The sequence below is a fragment of the Manacus vitellinus genome, unplaced genomic scaffold (assembly GCF_001715985.3).
Source record: "Manacus vitellinus isolate BGI_N305 unplaced genomic scaffold, ASM171598v3 scaffold_19_pilon, whole genome shotgun sequence".
Lineage (NCBI taxonomy): Eukaryota > Metazoa > Chordata > Aves > Passeriformes > Pipridae > Manacus > Manacus vitellinus.
Window position 1 is genome coordinate 3,156,169 of NW_021939395.1, and position 22,202 is coordinate 3,178,370.

Consider the following 22,202-nt stretch of genomic DNA (forward strand, 5'->3'; position numbering starts at 1 on the left):
GGAAATGCAAAGCAAAGCTGCTGTTTTTCATCAGTTGTACAGGATTGGCAGTCAAAAAGCTTGAGTTTCTGAGGATGTGATTTAGCCAGGATTAGGAAAACATCCCCTTAGCTTCAGTGGGTTTAGGCACGTGCCTGAAGTCAAGGGTACATTTAACTTGCCCAACTAGCTCTGTGCAGGAGGCTAAGGGGCTTCAGAGGCAGGATGTTCTCTGGCCTATGTTCTGTGAGCAGTCAGGGGTTGTAATCAGACCTGCCCTCACTGTCACAAATCATGTGAGATCCCCTGAGGAAGTCTGTCCTCCAGGCTGTGTGTGCTGAGGGTGTTGGCACTGCACGTGCTGGGCAGCAGGCTGGTGGGACTAGGTTTACTGAAATTACTGCTCAGCTTTTATGAAAGTCTGTCCTTTCTTTTCTCTTAACTCTTTGTTGTCTGTTTGTTTCAGGAGATTTACAGCAAAGCACCACATAATGTTGCCTAATACATGTTGCTTCCTGTCCACCATTCACACCCTGATAGAAACCAAACCATAGTATTTATTATTGTAGGAGAGTTAATCATTAACATTTGAGGGTTTTTACAACACTTTCATTTTACCTCAGAATATGCAAAATATATACAAACCCTCCCATTTTAGGAAATGGAATACTCTGTGCTTGGCCACGCTATCTGGATTGGTTGGAATTTCATGCAATCACTATTTTACACAGCGGCAGAGTATCTGTGAAGTGGCTATCAATTGAAACATATTTTGCTCTTCAGACTCGCTTTTGCAGGTTTCACAAAACACTTAATTAGTGATAATCAGCTTTTAACCAGCCAGAGCACACTGATGTGATTCTCTCCCTCTCTGCCCCCCCCCAGTTGTAGACGTAGTCTGTACCCTTCAGATAAATTACTTGCAGTCTGGAGAACATCCTAGTCAGCAGGAAGGGGAAGAATAAGAATGTCAGTTGCATGGGGGATAAAGAAGGTGTTGTGTATGCTGTGATTTCAGTGAAGAATATCCTTTTTATTGACTTTTCAGAATGGTGAACTTGGAAACAAGCTGGAGATTGCAAAGCCTGCTTTCCCTCGAGGTTGCTGGTCAATGGTTGTCATCTACCACACCCAAGGAAACTAGAAGAGCTCCACGCTAATTTATGTAAGGTTTATTTCACTATGGGAGATCAAATGATTTTCTGGCTCAGGTTTTGTGATGTTCGGCATCTGCCTTGGACCTGCAACTTGGAAAAGGGCTCGTCTCTGAAGCACGGTTAAGAGACACAAAAACCAGTCCCAGACAATGAGCACTTTAAGTAGCACTGGAATATTGCTCAGCTTAACGACAGTGTCTGTCACACTGGATTTTAGTTTGCATGGTGGTCTGATGGCTTGGTCCTTAAGCAGCAATTTGACTCTGAATCAGAGTTTGCCCACATCTGATCCTCTCAACGCCTCTGAGAAGGGCGAAGTCTCTCGGATGTCCGTGAGGGAGAAGAATTGGCCAGCCCTCCTGATCTTGGTTGTCATCCTGCTGACCATTGGGGGGAACATATTGGTAATTATGGCTGTGTCCTTGGAGAAGAAGTTGCAGAATGCCACAAACTTCTTCCTGATGTCCTTGGCAGTGGCAGACATGCTGGTGGGTATCCTGGTCATGCCCGTGTCGCTCATTGCAGTCCTGTACGGTAAGTGGCTTCCCTCCTTGTTTGACTGTTTGGATTTCCAGGGAGTCCCCTGAGGCTGCAGCAACCTGTTGTGCCCTTTTGTGTTTTACCTTTTTGTGATTTTTTTCCTGTGCTTGTGGCTTAGGGTGTATCAGTGTGTACTTGGTCATGGGTCTGTGCTGAGGAGAATGAGGTTCATTCTCTGCTGGGAGCAGAGCTTGTTTTCGTGCTGCCAGGAGTGACCATGAATTGGTGTTGCACTGTGGGGTTTTTTATTGCTGAGGCCACCCAGAGAATCTGCCACAGGGAGTCAGCTTTTTACCTTTTGGTTGGACTGCCCCAAAATCATGCTGGGACACAAGAAAAGCTGAGGAACTTGTTCATGACTGACCCAGCACTAAGCTGGGTCAGAAACAGTCCTTGGGCTCCCACTATGATCAATGGGACTTGAGCAATAATACAGTTAAGAAAGGAGGTTTGCGCTAGCAGATTTGGCATTTGAATAAAAACCTTTACTCTTGGCCTTTGTACCTCAGCTTGCCTTGTGCCTTGCAGAAGGTTATTTTGCCTTTCCATGCCTCTATTTCCCTATCTCTACCCTGAGAATATGTTCTCTGTTTTAAAACCCTGAGAGGCCTGCTTGTCTAGGTATAAGCATTTGTTTCTCCCCTACCTTATTAGGGTTGGTGGGTTTGCAGTAAGTGGGGCATTGCTCCTGCACTCCAGTGAGGAATTAAAATATCAAACCCATGAAACTTTCATCTGGCTGAGACTCCAAATCCATTTTTTATTTTTTTTGTGTGTGGTGCTGGGTCTCTCCTTCCCTGGAGGTTACAAAGGGGTATTTCGTTCTCCTCTGTGTCTCTGATCATCATGTTTGTGTACTCATGTATCGATAGTCTGTGTGTGTTTAATAGATAACAATTATTCATTTTTTAAAGTCTGTTTTCAAGTTTTCTTTGAAAAGTATTTTAATATTGATATTTCTTGGAAACAAATAATGTTGTTTACTTACAAATTTGATTAGAAATTGGCTTACTGTCCTATAAAGTAAAATGTAGTGATATTTATCTGACTTCTTTACTTGCCTAAATGATGAAGTCTGACAGAGATTAATTTCTAAAACACATTGATCAACCATATATCATTCCAAAACTTATATAACTTGTCTACAGTGAGTTAAATCAATACATGATTTAGGTGCAGATCTAGCCATAGAGATCTTATCCACAAAGCCTTTTATTTTGAACTGTCAGAATAGTTCCATCTCTAAATCTTGTGTGTATTACAACATATGTATTTTATTTTTAGCATTTTACTCCAGTTCCCTGGAGCTTGAAAGGCAGCATATAAATACTGAATTATGTGACTGACCTGCACTTGCATAAATTCTGTGTTACCCAGTGACTCTAAAAAGGTGAATTTATGGAAGTGGTCTTCTTACATACATACTTTCAAGGTCTTTGGAAACTAATAGAAATGGATTTTCTGTTCTGCCCTAGAAAATGATTACTTGAGGTCGTTTAAAGGTGTAAAGCATCCTGCATCTTTAGCAGGAAGGAAATATCATTTATTTGAAGAGGAATTGTAATTATCCCTCTTTTCTGCCAGAGCACCAGTATTAGCTGTTGATAGCCCAAACACTGCTCCACAGACAAACAATAATAAATAGATTTTTTGGCAAAAGTTGTAATTTCAGAACAGACACGGAAAATTTGTGGAAATACTTTGAGAAATGAGGAGGCTGCTGGAGCAGTGCTGGGTGCTGGCACTGCTCCCTTGGGCTGGACCAAAGCAGGAATGATGCCTTCAGGCTTTGTCAGGGGAGGAGGAGAAGCTCCATTAGGGGAAGACTGAGCCTCTGAGGAGCTCATGGTTTGATTTGAGTAGGACCCCTGTGCAATCACTTTTTTATATTATTTAAGCTACAAATCGTGGATGTGAGCAGCCAGGACTGTGCCACTCCAGCAGTAAGGGAAGAAGGCTGCCAGAAAGAGTAGACAAAGTCTGTACCCTCTCCCAAGTGATTATTTCCTTATTCATCCTGAAAAAAACCCACTTGGTTTGATACCCACAAGTTTATGTCCTGACTGGATATGTCTGAGAAAGGACCAAAGGAAAAAGACTGAGGTTGTGTCAAGGGTATTGCTCCTCTTGAAATCCACCATTACATGTGGATGCCCTTTTCTGAGCATCTAGAAAAATCATTAAGGATACAAGACTAACAGGCCACACCAACAACCTCAGCATGTGATGGTTCATGTAAAGAAAACATGTGAGCAAGAGCACAGAAGAAAAGCAGGTTAAACCCATCGCTCATCGCTACTCATGGCTTGGACCAAACACAGCCGTGTCTTCCTCAGCTTCACATGGAGGCATCCAGCTTTTCAGAGTCCCATGGCTGTTTTTAGCTTTGGCAGGGGTGGGAGGCAGGTATCTTATATATCACATTCAGCTTAGTGGTGCCAGTTCTTTTGGCAACATGAGTCAGCAGCTGGAAAGGCTTTTGGCAGAGTCACAACGTGCTGTTATTACAACTGACAGCCTTTGGAGAGCCATCACTTATTCCTGAGTCTGTTTGATCTGGTGGCACCAAGTGGCATCTCTGCACTGCTGCACACACTGGTTTTGAGAACAATATCTGACCTCTTGTATAACGTGATATTCCTTGGCTTCGTTTCCTTAGTTTTTTTAAAAAAGTGGTTCTCCTTAGAGCAGCCTGCAAACACTCTGGAGGCCACAGTAGCCAGGAGGACTGTGGACTTTATCTTGCTTTCTAAGGGCTAGAGATCAGGAAATTCACACATATACAATTGTAGGTTTTATGTTCTGTTTTACTTGGTAATAGAAAAACCACTGTCAGTGATTAAGGGGGAAAATATTCGCACACCAGCAGAATTTTTGTGAGAGTACCTGGGGTTCGTGGCCATGAACTGAGCAGGGAGTGTGTTACTTCTTGGAAATATAACTGTGGATGTTCAGTCGTTTTTACTCTGTATATTTTGCCCTGTGCATTCTACTTAATTTGGCACTGGGCTGTTTCAAAGGCTGCCATGTGCTGTACTGAGAAAGGTATGCAGCACATCTCTTGTAGATTTGTAGAAGTCACTTCTAATTTATGTAATCAGAAAGGAACCTTAAAAATACACATAATGAAAAGAAGACTGATGAAGTTACTTTTAAGGTTCCACATCAGGTCTCTCAGCCCCAATGATAAATTCTAGTTTACAGAGTAGGCTCATTTTCTTACTTTTCAGCTAATAAGGTAAATGAAGTAGATTTCACTTCAAGCATAACGAGAAAATTGAACCGACACCCTCCACAAATACTTGTGGTTTTCTTAATTAAAAGAAGGAAAAGTCAAGTTGTAAGTTAGTTCAAGAATCTTATTATAAAGGGATGGCAGAATGCAGCATGCTGGATTTTTCACCTGTTAATAAGGGCTCTGATATATTTATCAATTAGCCTTTCTTAAGTATCTTACACTAATCGATGAGTTGCATTTGACAACTTAGAACAACATTTTTTCTGGCACATAGTTCCTAAAGAACTAGGCAAATTAGTATGCTAATTAATAAACATGTACTGGGTAGAGTAAATGGGAAATGTACATAGAGTTTAATCTCAGTGGAGAAACATCTGATTAATTAAAAATACTGGTGTGATAGGGCATCAGGTATCTTACACATAATGGAGCTTCTGACAACAGATGGAGTTTCTCTGCTCAAGCCTGAGCACTTTGGGGACAAGCAGTGGTGGGTTTACATCATGTTTAGTGTTTATGGGCAGGAAAGAGAGGGCTGCTCTTTATCTGCCAGGACCGGTGAAGGAACACAAGAGAATCTCATCAGCTGCTCTGAGTGGACATTACAGAAGATATTAAACCTTCTTGGTTGTAATGCAAAAGGTTCATAGCTGCCAACAAGTTGCCAGAGTGTAGCCAACAAGCGACCAATAGACCCATCTGTGACTCCAAGTGGAGGCTTCTCCCTTCCTTTGGTTTCAGGCAGTGCTGTAACGCTGACCCAGCTTCCAGGGAGGCTGGTGTTGGATGCAGCCCCAGCTGCCAGAGAAGCTTTACATCCACATTATTGTTATTATTGATAATTACCTTCATTATCATGTGGTGACAGAGATGTGCTGAGCACTTGGGCAGACTTGGATGTTGATTTCCCTGCAGAGGGGGGAAGCAGGGCAGTTTAGCCTTTGATATGACATTCAGATGTCTAGAAATGGTCAGGGATTTTAAAGCTCATGTCAAGGCATGGGCTGGGATGCATCTTGACTGCACCAAGTTCCAGATGGCCGTTGCATTACCTTCAGAAATTATTGTTAATGCATGTTAGTTTTAAATGCCTGATGTTTCTGCTTGTGCTAAGCAACCACTACATTTTATTATTCTGCTAGGGTGTAAGTGAATGGAAACTCTCACCCTGCTTGTACTATCTACATCATAAACTCAGAGATGGGATTTTTTTTCTCTCCAGCGACACCTCATGCCTGGGATGTGTGCAATGAAATTTATATCCAACAGGATGTTTTACTTTTTTATCTTTTTCCATCAGAGAAAACCATAGGCTGCTACATTATGTGCTCGTCCAGCAACATTTATTCTCGTTTGAAGTCCCCACATCTTTCTTGTAACCTCAGCTAACCTGTGAAATCTAAAAACCTGCTAAATCATTATTCACCCTCTTCCCAGGTTATTGAATACATAGAAGACTTAAGTTCAGATACTGAGGGTCCTGCTACTGAATTTTCTCCACGTGAACAACTGCCTGTTTACCTAATGTGACAAATGGGATTAAGTTGTAGTATATCTGTGTTGCTGTTGGGAAAGAAAGCTCTGTATGGTGTGGCCTGAATCCATGTAACAGCTTCTCTTCTACTACCCAAGGTTTAAATTGTGCTTAGAGAGGAGGAGGGGAATACTAAATATCTTCTTGGATACTCTCTGTATCTCATTGAATACAGGACCCTGATGCAGCTAAATGTTAACTTGCAGGATTTTCTAGAACTCCTGAAAATATTGCACCTTGTGATGATGCTCTGCTTGATCACATTTGGAAATAGCATTGGGATCCTACACAGCTTTGGCTTGCATTGGTGGAAAACTGATGTTTTCTGGTCAAGAGAAATGGGATTATTCTCATTGCTGGTGAAGTATTTTTACAGCATGTGGGATCCCAAGTCCCTGTTCTGCCAGCTTTATGATGATCTGTTGCACAAAAATTAAAAATTAAGCCAGTAGAACACTAATCACTGGGGCGTATCAGACTATATTTTAAGCCATAAGCTAGGACTTCTGTCTTGAAAATACCTTTTTAATATAAGTCTATTCTTGCAAAAATCAGAAAATTCTCATGCTTATTCTAAAGCTGAATGACAATGAGTTTCCAACCCTGTGACACTGCTGAGAAGCTCAAATTCTGTCCAGCACATTCAAACAGCAAAAAGCCATTCCAGGGCCGTGAAGCAGTGAGATCCACTCTGTGGTTTGCTGGAATGTGCCATGAACTGGGCAGCTCTGGAGCCTGTGGGGAACAGGAGCAGGTTTCTGTGGCACCTTCCTCCAAAGAAGAGGCTCAGTGTGTCCATCTGACAGCTCCCAGGATCTGACAGCTCCCATACGAGCTGCTCCCCATAACTTCTTGCCCATTACTTCAGCATTGCTCAGGTTCATTCACACGTAGCAAATCATTCCTTATTTCCAGGAGGAAAGCAGAGGACCCCTTGCCTTAGATCTCTCATCTTGCTTCCTGTACTGCTGAGCTCTGGATGACGTAGCAAAGGGTTTGTTGTGCAAAGATAATTTTCAGCAGAGTAAATCAAGGCCAGCCTTCAGAGAGAGTCTGAATGGCACCTTGCTGACCTGCTGTGGGTAAGGCCTGGCAGTTTTGTGCCAGGTCCTTGTGACTCATTTGAGCTCAGCTATAATCCACACTGTGGAGCATTAGTTTATGGGACTCTGAAGGGCAATTTTTGCTGTCAGATACAGAGGCAGAACTGTTACTATTTAATTTTTTACCACCTGCCTCTTCTAATTTCTTTGCTCTGTGCCACCTATATATCATCCAGCTCTGCCTGTGGCTGGCTCCTTGGTGTAGACAGAGGTATTCTTTATTGCCCTCACTGTGTTTGTTGCCATTGACAAGAGGATCTTGTCAATCTGCCAGCGTTAGGAGAAAACACGAGAGAACAATAAACATTTCACATTTGTAAACATGCTTTTTTTTTTTTTTCCTTCTCTAAACCCCTTGCAGTTAGACAACCAGCTCCTTTGCCTACTGTGGGTTAATGGAGCTTTTAGCCTGTGATCTGCCAGGGATGCTGCTGCTGCCCATGGAGCTCAGGCTGCTCAGTCCAGCACAGATGAACACGGCACAAAACACTTCCAACACCTTCTGTTTCTGGGAGCTTCCATCACGAGGGCTGCTCATGGAGAAGGTTGCATGGCTGTCAAAGCATTTATTGATTGCACACCCTTTGAATCAGTTTGTGTTAGATTTTTTCAAACAACACCCCTCCAGAGAGGTCGAGGGGATCCCAAAGCCCCTCGGTGTGCAGCCCAGAGCAGGGCTCTGTGCCAGCACCCCAGCCAGGCACTACGGGGGTCAGCTGTGTGTGAGCCACACATGCACCATCCAGTAGCCTCAGACATTGCAGCAGTGCCAGGCTGAGAGCTCATCCTGGCCTTTTTCAAGAAAATGTGCCCGTAGCCCCAATTTTCACAGCTTACCAAGGGGGACTGCAGAGACTCATTCTTTGCCCTGGGGTTTTGGCAGGCTTTTTCACAGACACAGCCTCTTGCATAAAGGCCTCAACAAAACCAGTTGTGCTAACCTGGAAAATACTGCATGGAAGTGTGAGGCCATATTTCTGAGATTAAAGGTGACTCGTCAAGTAGAAAAGAGAAGTACTTCCTTTTTTTTTTTTTTTTTCTAAATGTAGAAAAATTAAGAACAGGAATGCTACAGAACACCTTAGGTTTTATTTTCTCAATGTGTTCCTGCCTCCTTTGTTTTGCTCAGTGGAGCAGGCTGCAGGTAGGTAACAGTGTGAGCACAGGGGGACCTGGGGAATGGCTTCCTACAAAATGCACAGGGAGAGATCCTGACTATGCTAAAATCAGTGGGAGCATTGGCAGTAAGTTCAGAGAGGTTAGGGCTTTTGCCAGAGCAATTCTCTGCCTCCTCCAGCCTCTTTTCTCTCTTCCTGCCTGGTCATGACTGTAGCTCTTGGTGTGATTGTGGCATATCCTTTATTATCCAGAAGGGTCTGAGATATTTTGCTGCTCTCCTCTGAGCCTGAGGAAAGCTCTGCCACTGCAATGCAGCTCCTTTCATGCCACTGCTGTTCATCAGGTTTCAGCACCATCACACAAAGCACGAGTCAGTCTCCTGTTAGAGCTTTATGGAACATGTAGGTAAGAGAAATGAGCTGGCATTTGTCCAGGGAAGGTGACCCAATGTTGTGCTGTGTGAAACATCCAGCTCAGTGCTGAAATGTGCTCCTGGCCTGGGCAGGGTCTGATCCTAAAGTGTGTTTCAGTGGGAATTTATTTGCTTTATGCAGTTTGGGGTGAAAAGCTTCTTGTGTTTGCCTTTGCACTGGCTTGGTGAGACTGGTTCTCTCTAAGGTACTTTTGCTTCTTGTGCTGGAAAAGGAGTGAATGTCCCTCTTCTGGGTTGGCTGATACTGTTGAGGGGTTTTTTTGTTCATTTCAGTGGTTTTGGTTAAAAAAAATATTAAGACACAGGAAGCAAACTCACCTTAGAAAAATACTGTGCTGGACAACACAATTCAAATAGGAAAATGAAATCACAAAAATCACAAGAGGAGCTTCCTGATCCCACAGAAATGCAGGAGTGAAAAGAGCTTTCAGACTTGCTGTGTCCTGTTGTTTGTCACCAAGTGTTAGTAAGACACTGAGCTGCTGCAGTCATATCTTACATCTTCCAGAGCCTCTTTCCTTTTAGCTCTGCCTTCTGCTGGGATGCTGAGCCCAGGATCTCTGTGTTTCAGTGGGAAGCAACAGAAAGCCAGGACAAATCTCTGAGCAACTTATTACAGAATCAAAAACCTGAACTTTCTTGAAATAAGCAGGTTTTAAATAGAAAATCCTAACACTGCAGTGTGAAAAAAACCAAGGCCTCCATGCACCTTCATACAAAAAACCTCTCTTCTTACAAAGAGAAGCCACTGTGCTTTGAAACTTTCCTTCAAAAGCTGATAAACTGGCCTGCTTCCCATTTGCAGATTTATCCAGTTGTCAGAATTTCTGCTCTTACAGCTCTACCAGGACTCAAGAAGCCATCACTGGGTCAGGCCCATCATCTCTCTACTATTTAAGGCTGTGGTCTGAAATAAAGCCAGAAGCTAATTGGCAGTGAGAGCAGACTACAGGGCAGGTTTCTGTAACAAAGCTTTGGTGTGCTCTTGGTAAGTGGGGGTAAGTTTTTTGCACCATTAGCAGCTCCACAACTCAGCTGGAGATGTGGTGTCACCCCAAACCACAATGGAAGCAGTTCTAGGTAAGCACAAGCCATGTAAACTACCCCCCTGGCATCTCAGTGAAGATGTTTCCTTGGATGCAGCCTCTACAAATGTGGCAGGAGAGCCCAGCAGAGTCCACCTTTGCCCTGCCTGCTCCTGAGAGGTGAAGGGAAATGTTAAAATACTCTGGAGGATGGAGTAAATCCTATTTACACTAGTTGAACATATGGCCTTGTATTTTTCTAGTTTACCCACAGCTTGTGTTCTGCACCCAATCAGGGAGCTGTTTTTCATATTTTAGGCATTAAATTGGATGAGCGTGTCTTGCCTGCCCAGTGAAATAGAGAATTGCCCATCCAAAATAAATCTTTTATTTTCAAGAATGACTCATTAGAATAACTTTGAATGGCACACATTAAAATGTTGTTATTTAGCACAAATGAAAATTTAGATCCAATTATAGTTTTTATTTCATCCTCTTGCTAAAAATTTTTGCAACAGGTTTTAAAACTCACAGGAGCATAAAGTCCCCAAAAACCTGGAGTGTATAGAGTTACATTTCTGGTTTATAGATGTCTGTTTTACTGATTTCAATTTAAATACAGCAGCAGTTTTAATGCTGTCAGTGCAATCTTCTCATGCCCAATTTGCTTCCAGATCAGTGAAGCTAAATGTGCTTTAAAATGCATGAATCTTTATTTACTTTCTATGACAATAGCCTGTTAGATCCAGTAGTAGCTTTGTAAGTGCATTGCCTCATTGTAATTAACTTTTATGAGTTTAGTTGAAAAGAAATATAAACTTACATGCTTTGTGGCAATCCTGAAATTGATACAAGATAATGAGAAAAGCGGAATTGTTATACATAAAAAGAAAGACCCTATGATGATAAACTGTTCCAGAGATAAATTTGGTGCTTTATAAAGGTGCCAGGCGGATCATGGAGATAAGAAGTAAAATGAAGATAGGTAATATGTTTTCCACAGGCAGATTTAGCCTCATCTGAAAGGAATAACAGCACCAGATCCAGACATGGATCCATGTGAGACACAGCCACCCAGAGTCTTCCTTAGGAATGTTTACTCCCCTATTCTTATAATTTTAAAATCATGAGAAAGGATTTAACCAGAATTGCAGTCATTTTATCAAAAATGGGTTAATTTTAGTCCATGTCATTGTACATACAGGTTTACCTGTGATAGCTTTTTACAGGGACTTTGTCTTAGATAGGGGTGCTAGTCCCAGCCTGGATACCCCTTTGCCAAACTCACCTGGGATCAGCTGGCTCAGGTCTCCCTCTCTCTCACAGTCTGTTGCCCATCTGGAGAAAGATGCAGTTGTTAAAATGTGCACCACCTCCCCAACCACACCTGGTGCTCCAGCAGCAGCATCTGCTCAGTGAGCAAGGGAGATGCCTGTGATCTGCCATTTGCTTCTGTTGATTTTTGTAAACATTGTGATTTCAAAAAAAAAAAAAAAAAAAAAAAAAAAAACGAAAAAAGAGAGAGGAAGAAAATGGAAAGGGAAAAAAAAATGGGAAAAAAGAGAGAGGAAGAGTAAATTCCACAGAATAGCAGAGCAGAAAGGATATAACAACTCCTCCTAATCTTTACCCAAACATTAACCTAGAGAAGTGGGAAATGAAATATTGTCCACTTAAAAGCATCGTATTTGTGACCTACAGTTTAAAACACAGATGTAAGCACGGCAGCCTGGCCTGAGGTGTGACAGAGGGTGTGCATCTCAACAGCTTCCTCCACTCTGCCCACCCTGAACACCCCATACCAGTTATTACTTTTACTTCTGTTTTCTCTCACCCACAAACACCCTCTTTCCCTTCCTAGAAGGTGCCTGCAGCTAAATCTGACAACGCTTCCACCGAATATCTAGGACCTATTGTCTCATGCTGAGCACTTGCCATCCCTTCTTGCTGACCTCAGCAGATTGAAACTGGGCTGAGGAACCAGATAGTAGCATGTGTTCCTCAGCACCTGTCAAGGAGCAGTTGCAATTTCCAGGAATGGTCCTGCCTGCAGTCTGTTGTAAGAATTAACATCTGGCTCATTTTCCTGTGCTGGCTGCAGCTGCAGGTGGTGGAGAATGTAAGGGGAACACAGAAGGACTCCAAGGATGGTCACCTGTATTTCTGTGCTCTGTCTTGACTTAACATGCAATTGAAAAACTCTTTCAGCCCTGCTCTGTTTGGAAATTATATCCTGTGTTCATAGAACCTTTAAAATTGGGAAAGACTTCTAAGATCATTGAGTCAAATCATTAACTTAACACTGCTAGGTCTACCACTAAACCATGTCCCTAAACACCATATCTATGTGTCTTTTGGACACTTCCAGGGACAGTGACTCCATCACTTCCAATGCTTGACCACCCTTTCAGTGAAGAAATGTTTCCTGATATCCAATCTAAACCATCCCTGGTGCAACTTGAGGCCGTTTCCTCTTGTCCCTCAGGAAGTTTGTTGTTGGATGCAGATGGATGCCTCATGTCAGAATTTTGCTGTTTGGTGTATTTGTGTACACTCTATCATATTTGGAGCTTTTACTGCACTGTGTTATGGGCAGCATTTTGTGAAAATAAGTATTATTTCTAGTGTGTGGTAATGTTCATACTCTTTATGTGATTAATACAATAATATAGTAATTTCCTGCCTTAAGGGCTTAACCTGAGTGATGGCCACATACCAAGACCTCACGAGCAGACTGCTGCATTTTTAGAACAGATGCAAGTAATGGGGCAACTCATCCTTTGAGCTCAAAAGCATAGAAAAAATCACTGCCATTATGCAGGCCAATACATATATAGACAGCTGCTTTACACCAGATGGAAAGAAATACAGAGAAGCAAGGTGAAATCTCTGAAAAGCATTTGGATATACTGTAAGACAAGTACATCAATGTAGTAAATTATTTTGAATTATGAATATTTCCAGAATTGGGTCAATTAACTCAGGATTAACTCAACTTTTTCTTCTACTTCCTTTCTCATCCATCTGTTGAATTGATGTCATTAAATTCTACTCAGCAAATTATAATTTTAATGTCTCTCTCCAATTCACAAGATACATCCCTTGTAATTCTGGTTCTAGAGTTGTCTAATATTCTTTAAATTATGCACAAATACCCTCGTAGGTTAGTTCACTTCCCTGAGACCTAACAGTAAGAATAGCATTAAGTTCCTACTTTGTGTTTCATCAACACATGCTGGGAAAGAGGCTCTGATGTGATTCATCTGCTTGCATGGAAATTAAATGGAAATTACATTGATGGAAGAGGGGCCACGCGCCAATTGCTCTGCCTTGCACTTATTTCCATGCTGCCTCCTTGATGGAATACAACCATTTCCTGAATGGACAACTGGCTGTCCTGCCAAAATTATCACTAAAGATGCTAATGAGATGAGGGGAATTTGTGCACGAGCCTGTCATGGAGCCTAGGCTGTGATTACCAATGTGTCCTATATCAACATTTTGGTTTCATGCATTAGTTTCTGATATATATTCCCTTTTTCCAGCATCCTTGTTTTCTGCTTGTAGTAAGTTTTATTGTTGGAAAACTTCACCATTCCTGCAGGCAGTTTGATAAGCACAGTGACAGCAGTGGGTTCAGTGAGTGAATCTCTCCTCCAAGATGCTGTCTTGCTTCCGAGATGAAAAGGGTTCAGGACTAGAAAGTTCAATGGGTAATATACAAACATGAAACGCCTGGTTCCTCTATCAGCTCTTAGGTATGAGATTTTATGGGCAAGGCAGGATGGTTGATAAGGTTCTGTTGATTCTTGGCTATTTTTGGGTGGTTGATTTCTATTCCTGTTGACAGGTTGGCAGGAGGCTCACTCCTCCAGCTGTGCTGGAGTTATCGGGACAGACCAGTTGTTATTCTGACCAATACATTTCCATCTTCTGACGTATAATTTGTTTTTCAGTGTGTTTATTTTTGGTATGTTTGGGGTGTTTTGCTTGTCTTTATAAATGTCTATTTTCATCCCCAATCAGAGGCAGCAGCTGTATAGAAAGGTCTTGGTGTTGTTGAGATACGGAAATTGTGTGACAGGCTTTTACCTACCTATTTGGCACCCACTGGGATGCAGAAGGCTGTAAATGCGTGTCTGACACCCATGAATATTGATGGCTGGTTTTAGGAGGCAGCAGAGCTCTGCCCTTATGTTTACGCTTTAGTTCTGAATGTTCTGAAAAACAACTTCCGAGATGAAGTCCTTCAAATACACCTTTTATGTCTTACTTTATCTACTTTGTGTAGTGATTTTTTCAAACTTTTTCTAGTCCATACTGGGATAGGTACCCCTTGTATCTTGGGAGTAGCTAGTTCTACTACAGCACTCATAATACTTATTTGTACTTGTTAAATTTATGACAGCACTTAGAATTGTAGAATACCCTGAGATGAAAGGAATCAGTGAAGTCCAACTCTTGTTCCCACATAGGACAGCCCCAAGAATTCCACCATGTTCCTGAGAGTGTTATCCAAAAACTTCTTGAACTCTGTCAGGCTTGGTGCTGTGACCACTCCCCTGGGGAGCCTGTTCCAGTGCCCAACCACCCTCTGGATGAAGAACCTTTTCCCAATATCCAACCCAAACTTCCCCTGACAACTTCAGGCCTTTCCCTTGGGTCCTGTCACTGGTCACCAGTGCCTGCCCCTCTTCTTGCCCTCATGAGGAAGCTGCAGACCCCAATGAGGTCTCTCCTCAGTCTCCTCTTCTTGTGGCACCAAAACTGCCCCCAGCACTCGAGATGAGGCCACACCAGCACAGAGCAGAGCAGGACAATCCCCTCCCTCCTCCAACTGGGGATGCTGTGCCTGATGCACAGCTCTTATTTTATTATGTTTTGCTAGATTATTATGTTAACAGATTATTTTATTATTGTAGTTATCACCGGTTATGATTTGTAATCAAGTGCAAGATTACACTGTAATAATAGTATAACCACAATAATAAAATAATGCTGCACTTGATTACAAGGCAAAAGCAAGTCTATCAAAAAAGCCAATGGTATAACTTAACTAAATATAATTTCTTTAGTTTCCTTTACCACCTCATGAGACCACTATAATTTTCTGGGTAATAGTATTCTTTCTAATATATCTGTACGCCCACGCTTCATTTATCCATGTTAAATTAAACTTCTACTTCATGTTAATGGAACTCACAATAGGCCTACAATTTCTGCAGAACTCAAAGGAGTACAACTGGTGGTGGTGGTCATATGTAAGGTTTCACTTTGTCTCTGGTGTTACCCACCAGGAATATGGTCCACTTGCCATAAAATTGGTACGGGGAATGGGATCACCTCATCCTACACTGCTGTTTTCAACACAGACCTTCTCAGTATTCAAAACTGTGTATCTGCATGGTTTGGCAGAGGGGGACAAGAGGTCAGGTAGGACTGGTGTTGCTGCCTGTTTGTTTTCTTTTTGGCTGAGGGATGTCACCCTGAATTCCAGGATGTGAGGATGGAGGTGCACGTGTTAGCAGAGCCTGAGGTGTTTCTAAATCTTTGGATCTGTAGGGAAAGCTGTGCTCAGTTGGCTCTTACGTGTCCTCATGCAATAGTTTGACAACAATTGGGCATTTTATAGGCTGTAAGTGTTACAGCAGGAAAGCACCATTATCTCAGGTTGAATCATGTTCCAGCTTCAGGTCTGTTACAGTAGTTAGTAGTCTGTTACTCTGTTAGTAGTGAGAAGTTTTCACTCATAACAACTTGTGCACAAAATGCTTACAATAATGCAGATCCTTAAGATTTTATCATATGGTTTTGCACGTGGGGCTGTCATGCTGAATAACAAGTTGGTTGCCCTGGGGTAAAGGGGTGATTTTGCACAGGTTGGTGGGGGTGTCTCAGCTCTGCCTGCAGGCACGGGGTGAGCAGGAGCAGAGGAGCTCCTGTGCTTCTCCAGACAGACAGTGCAGCTCCAGCCACAGACAGCCTTCCCAAACCCCTGCTGTCCCAGGGTTCCTTTGGGTTCTTGTGACAGGGTGTTCATGGCAAGGGGGCTGGGGACAAGCCAGTCTTCTTTGAGTATCACACCCTGATGGGAGGTTGGTTCCCAGGCAGTCTGAATGAAAAATCCTATGGGAGGGCCAGGAATTGAGTCTGAGCCGTAGCACTGGCTCCCCCTGGGCTGCAGGCAGAGCTATCCCACAGGCCTCAGCAGGTGGGAAAAGGGAGAAGCACTGCAGCAATGCCAAGGTGAAGGCTGCAAGCCTTCGTCCCTCCAAGGCTTAATGCAGAGACATCCCCAGGCCGTGATTCTGTTCATACTCCCTGCAGAGACTTTCCATGAAACATGAGCCTTTAACATTTGTACTTTCTTGCCATGGTGGAAGTGGAACAGATCCCAGCAGGGGCTCTCTGCTCACGCACCCATGTCCTGCGGGTGTCTGGGCTGTCCAGGAAAGCCTCCTGTGCTGCTGAGAGAAATGAGCTTTCTGGCAGGCACCAGGCTATCCAGTTTATCAGCCAATAAAGCTTCCAGACCTAGTCCTGCTGTGGAAAATTATTTTTCAGGCCCATGAAAGGAGCCTCCCGGGTTCTCATGGTACACCAAAATGAGGAAACATCCAAGTGTTCTAGGGTAACAGGGGGAAGAAGTGGGGAAGGACAGCTGGGTAATTAAGGTTGACTTCAGACTTTGAAATATTGTGCTGGAAGATAGAGGCTACTGAAATATTATTTTTCAAGTATTGTGCACAATTTGAGAAAAGCTCAACTAGTTAAGTAATGTGGTCTAGTTTTGCTGCACTTGTTTGCTTTCTCTTATTTCTACATCCTCAGTTAAGAGATAGTTAACAGCAAAAATTCTCTTAAGTGTTAGTCTGGGTCACACCACAAGAATCCAAGTGGATAATTGTACGTTTCTGGGTACAAACTGGGTGTGATTTGCATACTTGCATGGTTCAGCATGTTGTTCCTAAAGAGTATGGAACTAATTAGCAATATATGCATTCTCTAGATTGCTATTAGAGTTATTTAATTAAATATCTTGTTTACATACTGGATGAATTCTCCTCCACTCCTTTTTCAGGGGATGTCAGTGATTATTCATTGTGCTGCTTTTTAATTGGGGCAGGTTGCACGTGCACAAATTACTATGCTGAGCTGGCACATGGTGACCATCAAACTCCTAAAGAAGTGGTACTTGCTCACACGTTCAGAGGTTTCCTTGGGATTACTGCTTATGTAACAGTGTTCATTAGCAAAGTATTCCCTTGAGAAAGGCACTGAAGGCGCTGTTCCATCCCCTTTCAGACTCCCACAGTGAACATTTCCAGTGTTAATGAACCCCAGTCTGACATTTCTGCTGCAATGAAAAGTGTGTCTGTTCTTGGTCAGGAGTGGTTTGGGCAGGGTGGCAGCACTGCTTTGAGAGTGGGAGGTGTGCATCTAAGGTATGCAGTGACAGAGGGACAGTAGATGACCCTCAAGGATGAGGACCACAGTTTCTAGGCTTCCTAGCAACCCCCAAATAATTGCTTTTCTCAGTGGCTCCTGTGGAGCACCCTCACACTGGCATTTCTACCTGTATAGCCATGAAGAATCAGAGATGCATGTTGGTTTGGAGGAAGCTAAATAGGGAATGTGTTTTGCAAGTCCTCTGCTCTGAGAAATATGAGGAATGGAAATAAACATCTGTAGGCATGACCAAAATATAGCTCATTTCCCTTGGCTGAAGTGGTTTCTTGCCCTTACCAGTTTCGCCAACTGCTTAGACTGGCTTTTGACCTCTTCAGACAAGCAAACTGTGACTCACAGTGGCATGAAGTGCAGCCAGACCATTAACCCACTGTCCCTAATAAACCAGTGGAGCTGATTCACTGAACTACTTCGATACCCCTAAATTCACCAAAGCAGTTGAGCATGGGTTGCACTTTGCTTTGGCACAGGAGTGGTGCAGGTGTAGAGATGTGCTGAATGAGGCACAAAACAATGAAAAAATGGGGAAAAAGTACTGATGGGACGTGCCAGGTATAACAGACTAACCAGACTCCTGAAAACATCTGCATCTGTCTGCTCAAAGCTAACACTTGGCAGAAGTTGGTTTAGAGTAAATAAGTGAGTTCTTATTAAGCTGGTCATTTTCCTGGAATATCGAGTACAACTGTTGGCTGGTTAAAGATGACAGACCTGTGTTCTCTGAATGTGGAACCCTTTATATCAAATGAAAGAAATCCTTATCATATCTCTTTCTGAAATCAGACATTTTATCAGAATTCAGAGGCCAGTTTGTTCAGCTGCATTGCCGGGGGGAACCTGAGCTGAGAAAGAGGATTAATCCCAGGTAGGCTCCCAAAGAGCTGTCAGGATAGCACAGGCATCTGAATTGCCACTGAATTATGCTGAAATAAAACCAAATACCTAAAAAAATGCCTTCTGTATGTTTTTTTGTCCTCTCACTAGCCCAAAGCCAATCCTAGGATCCAGACATAACTTACATTTACAAGCTCTGGGTTCAAGCAGATGACTTCCAGCTCAGCAGCCAGCTGTAATAGAATAATGCCACATCACTTTTGGTTCAGAATCATAGTTTCCTCAAATGATCTGTATGTTTTGGCAGCGATTTCTTGTGATAATGGATCTTTTTCAATTTCATCAGAACTAGGGAAAACCACCTGTTATTGTCACATGTCTGTGCACTTTGTTATGAAACAGCTTTTTGGAAAATATTTACATGTTTACATTTAGAAGGTATTAGTGTGAGGTCTGTGTTTGCTCATAGACTTACTTTCCAGTGGGGTGTTCCTTCAACTGTTGTTTCATCAGCTGTTTAAATAACTGGTGGAAGCTGATCCATAACTGGCATGAAGGAAATTAAAGGAGAGGCCACTGTCCTGATGCTGTGGTGACAGACAGGACATCACTAAAAAGAAAATGTTTACTGCTGTGAATATTTTATTAGACTGTGGTTTCATTTAGATAAAGTATTATGAGGAACTTGTATCTCAGAGTTGTGTGAAGAGATCATATCTCTGTTGGAATCAAAATGCTGAAAGGACCCCTTTAGAAGAACTTAATGATACAATTCAATTAATTGTACCATTGCTCCCTTAACTGTCCATATCACTCAACATAAAAATTCCAGATGCTGCTAAAGATGCTTAAGCTGTGAGCAAAGAACATTATTGAGCCTAGAAATTTTTCCTCTGTCTCCAAATATAATTTTAGTCTCCACCAATAAATGAAAAGATGAATGTAACATATGGATTGGTGGAATGACAGATTGCACCAGAATAATTTTGTAGTTCTCAGAAGAGATCTCAGAAGAGATGCTACCTTTGGGATGCTAACAGGGTTCTCTGTGTTTTCCTCTTAGCAAATGTCCCATTTTATTAGCAGGGTCTTTTAAGTATATTATGTAAAAAGCTGGCTCCTTGCATTTAAAATATTACTTAAATGATATTCAAGCAACCTTTCCCCAGATCAGATAATTATGTCTGTCCTAGCTTTTTCTTATACTTCCTGCCAAAGCCTCAAGTCAATACTGGATAGAAAGGAAAATCTCACAACAGCATAATGAGTGTAGTTGTTTAATTTGCAACAAAGGGCAGTCACATCAATTAATCACTGTAACTTGTGAGAAAAGATGCAAAAGACCTTTGGAGGCCCATTCAGCTTGTCTGGGGTTTCCCTCAGTGGTGAGGGAAGGAGACCACGCTGTTCCATGCCCACTGCCTGCTGCTCCCTGCCCCCCTTGTGCCATGCTGACAGCTCCCAGAGGGGAAAAACTAACAGCTCCAAGGAAATCCAAAGCTCAGGAATGGTGTCGTGGCCCAGCTGGGTGTGATCAGTGGCACAGACTCCAAAGTGACTCCTGTGTGTGGTGTTGCACCGAGGCAAAGCAGCATCTTCTCCCCACAGAGGTTGGAGTCAAACAGAGGGTACCAGCAGGGGTCCCTCCAACACTGCATCTGGACACGGGGCCACCTCCTTTTCTTACTTGGTGGTCTCTTCCATCCTCTCAGCCATCCCATAACCTGAGAGCCCACCCTCTGCTGAGCACCTCCTGGGACTCTCAAGTCTTTTTGAACGGGCAGCATTCAAGGATAGAGTCCTGCTCTAAAAGTCGTCATCATTCTTTGTGTGTAGATTATGTCTCTGTGCTTGGCTGTGCTAGAATATGTTCTATTTAAGGGATTCAGAGAGCATTAGGATAGCCTTTTTTTCCTCTAGAAAATGCAGGCTAGAAACTTAATTTCTCATGTAACCCAGTGCCCAGGAGTTCAATATGTTGGAAAAAACATTAAATTACACTATATTGATGATAAAATCAAACAGCATTGGCAGTGCTGCCCTTGAGACCAGCTGTTCCTCCAGCCAGGAGGCTTGGCTGCACGTGCTTGGGCCCTTCTGTGGATGTGCTGACAACCACTGAGGACTACAGGGGGTCAAGCAAGACATCCTGTGCTTCTTGGGCATGATGGAGTTTTTCAGCACCCTTGGTTGTGTGACTTTCAGGCTGATACAGAGTCATTTGTCCATGTAAATCTGAAGAAAATAAACTAGCAGAAAAGAGATAACATAGCCTGAAATACCACATCAGTAAGAGTAAAGCTAAGAAATTCTTTATTTCCTAGATAAGAGAGAGAAGAGAATAATTTAAATTCTTTCGTTCCCTTGGGAATAATGCAATGCAGTAATGTTAAAACTGTGTGTAATTGCTTTCTATTTTTGTAAAGGCTGTGGCAGCCATGAAACTTTAAAGTGAACACTGGAAATTCTGGTTAGTATAAAATGCTTCAGTTGCATCAGTGGTGGAGTGGTGGTAAAAAGACTTTTAGCAGTGGGCAAGGGTAGGCTTTATTCCACAGCACACAACAGTGTTTTGAAACCTTTTCCAAATTCATGCTTGTGGTTAGAAAAGAGACGATTGATGCAGCTTACTGTGAGTTTCCCATTAATAACTCCTGAAGCTACGGGGATAAATTTTACATAATTCTTTGCTTTATTGTGGTGTAAGCAAGTATTTTGTTGCTATTATTCCAGATTTGTCCTAGGTGTTACACTACATGTTCCCAGGAGATATACTGGAGCAGATTGCATTATAGTACTTAATTTGTACCAGCAACAGACATTTTTTAATTATTATTTTTTTTCCAGTTCAATCATTCTCCTACAATCTGGAGCAATTCTGTTTTACCATTTGACATAATTAATTTTGATTCCATTTGATGTGTTTTGGATTATTCAGTCATCTCCTGCTACAGCGTCTGGTAATTTTGACTCTCATGCAGTGAAGAGTACAACACCATAATAACAGTGTTAAGCAACACTTTTAACCCACATGCATTAAACCTCTAACAAAAGCAATCCAATTTCATAGCTGCCATCTTTCCTGATGGAAAGCACAAAACATGTAAGGAATCTCTTATCCGACAGGAAATTATCTACACACAAAGATGCTCTGTGACTTTGCCAAAATGCCTCTGAGTTTCTGTATTTTGTTGCCAACACTTTGTGTTCATCTCAGCTGTTCAGTGACACACAGGAACTGTGGTTTGCTTTTTCATCCCAGGGCAGGAGATGAAATCCCACCTAGGGACCATGACTCCTGGTTAAATATGAGTGTTTGTTCCATGTGTCCTGGGAAGAATTCTGATTCCATGAGATGCTACTCAGCATTGGAGGCTGAAGTAATATTCTGCAGAAGTTTCCTGCCTGGATTTTATACACTGTGTTTTATTCTGACCAGAGCCAGAAGCCAAGACTGATCTAAAAGTAATATTGTTGCTCTGTCCTTTTCTCTGTGAATTTGTCCAGTGTAAACTTCTGGCATTCACAAAATGTCTGGAGGCAAAAAGCCCTGCAGTTTGATTACATGCTGGGTAAAGAAATACAAACTTCTGTTCTGATCTGCTGGATTCATCTAATTCCCTTCAGCATTCTCCTATCTGGCCTACCAGCCAGTGCATTAAATATATGATTTTAAGGGCACAGATTATTTCAAGATAAAAATCAGAGCTTCTTACAAAGAATTTGGGTTTTGCTTACCCAGGTGTTTAGCACTGTTTCGTTCTTTCTGG

General features: G+C 42.4%; 1 protein-coding gene across 1 annotated transcript in view; it reads left to right on the forward strand.

Annotated features, from left to right (window-relative positions):
• Positions 1-1,033: 1,033 nt before the first annotated feature.
• HTR2C (5-hydroxytryptamine receptor 2C) overlaps positions 1,034-22,202 on the forward strand; it is a 35,751-nt gene continuing 14,582 nt past the window's right edge. Inside the window, exon 1 of the mRNA XM_008934864.2 lies at positions 1,034-1,670. Coding sequence (XP_008933112.1) covers positions 1,286-1,670 — 385 coding nt within the window. The 5' untranslated portion in view covers positions 1,034-1,285. The remainder of the gene's footprint in view (positions 1,671-22,202) is intronic.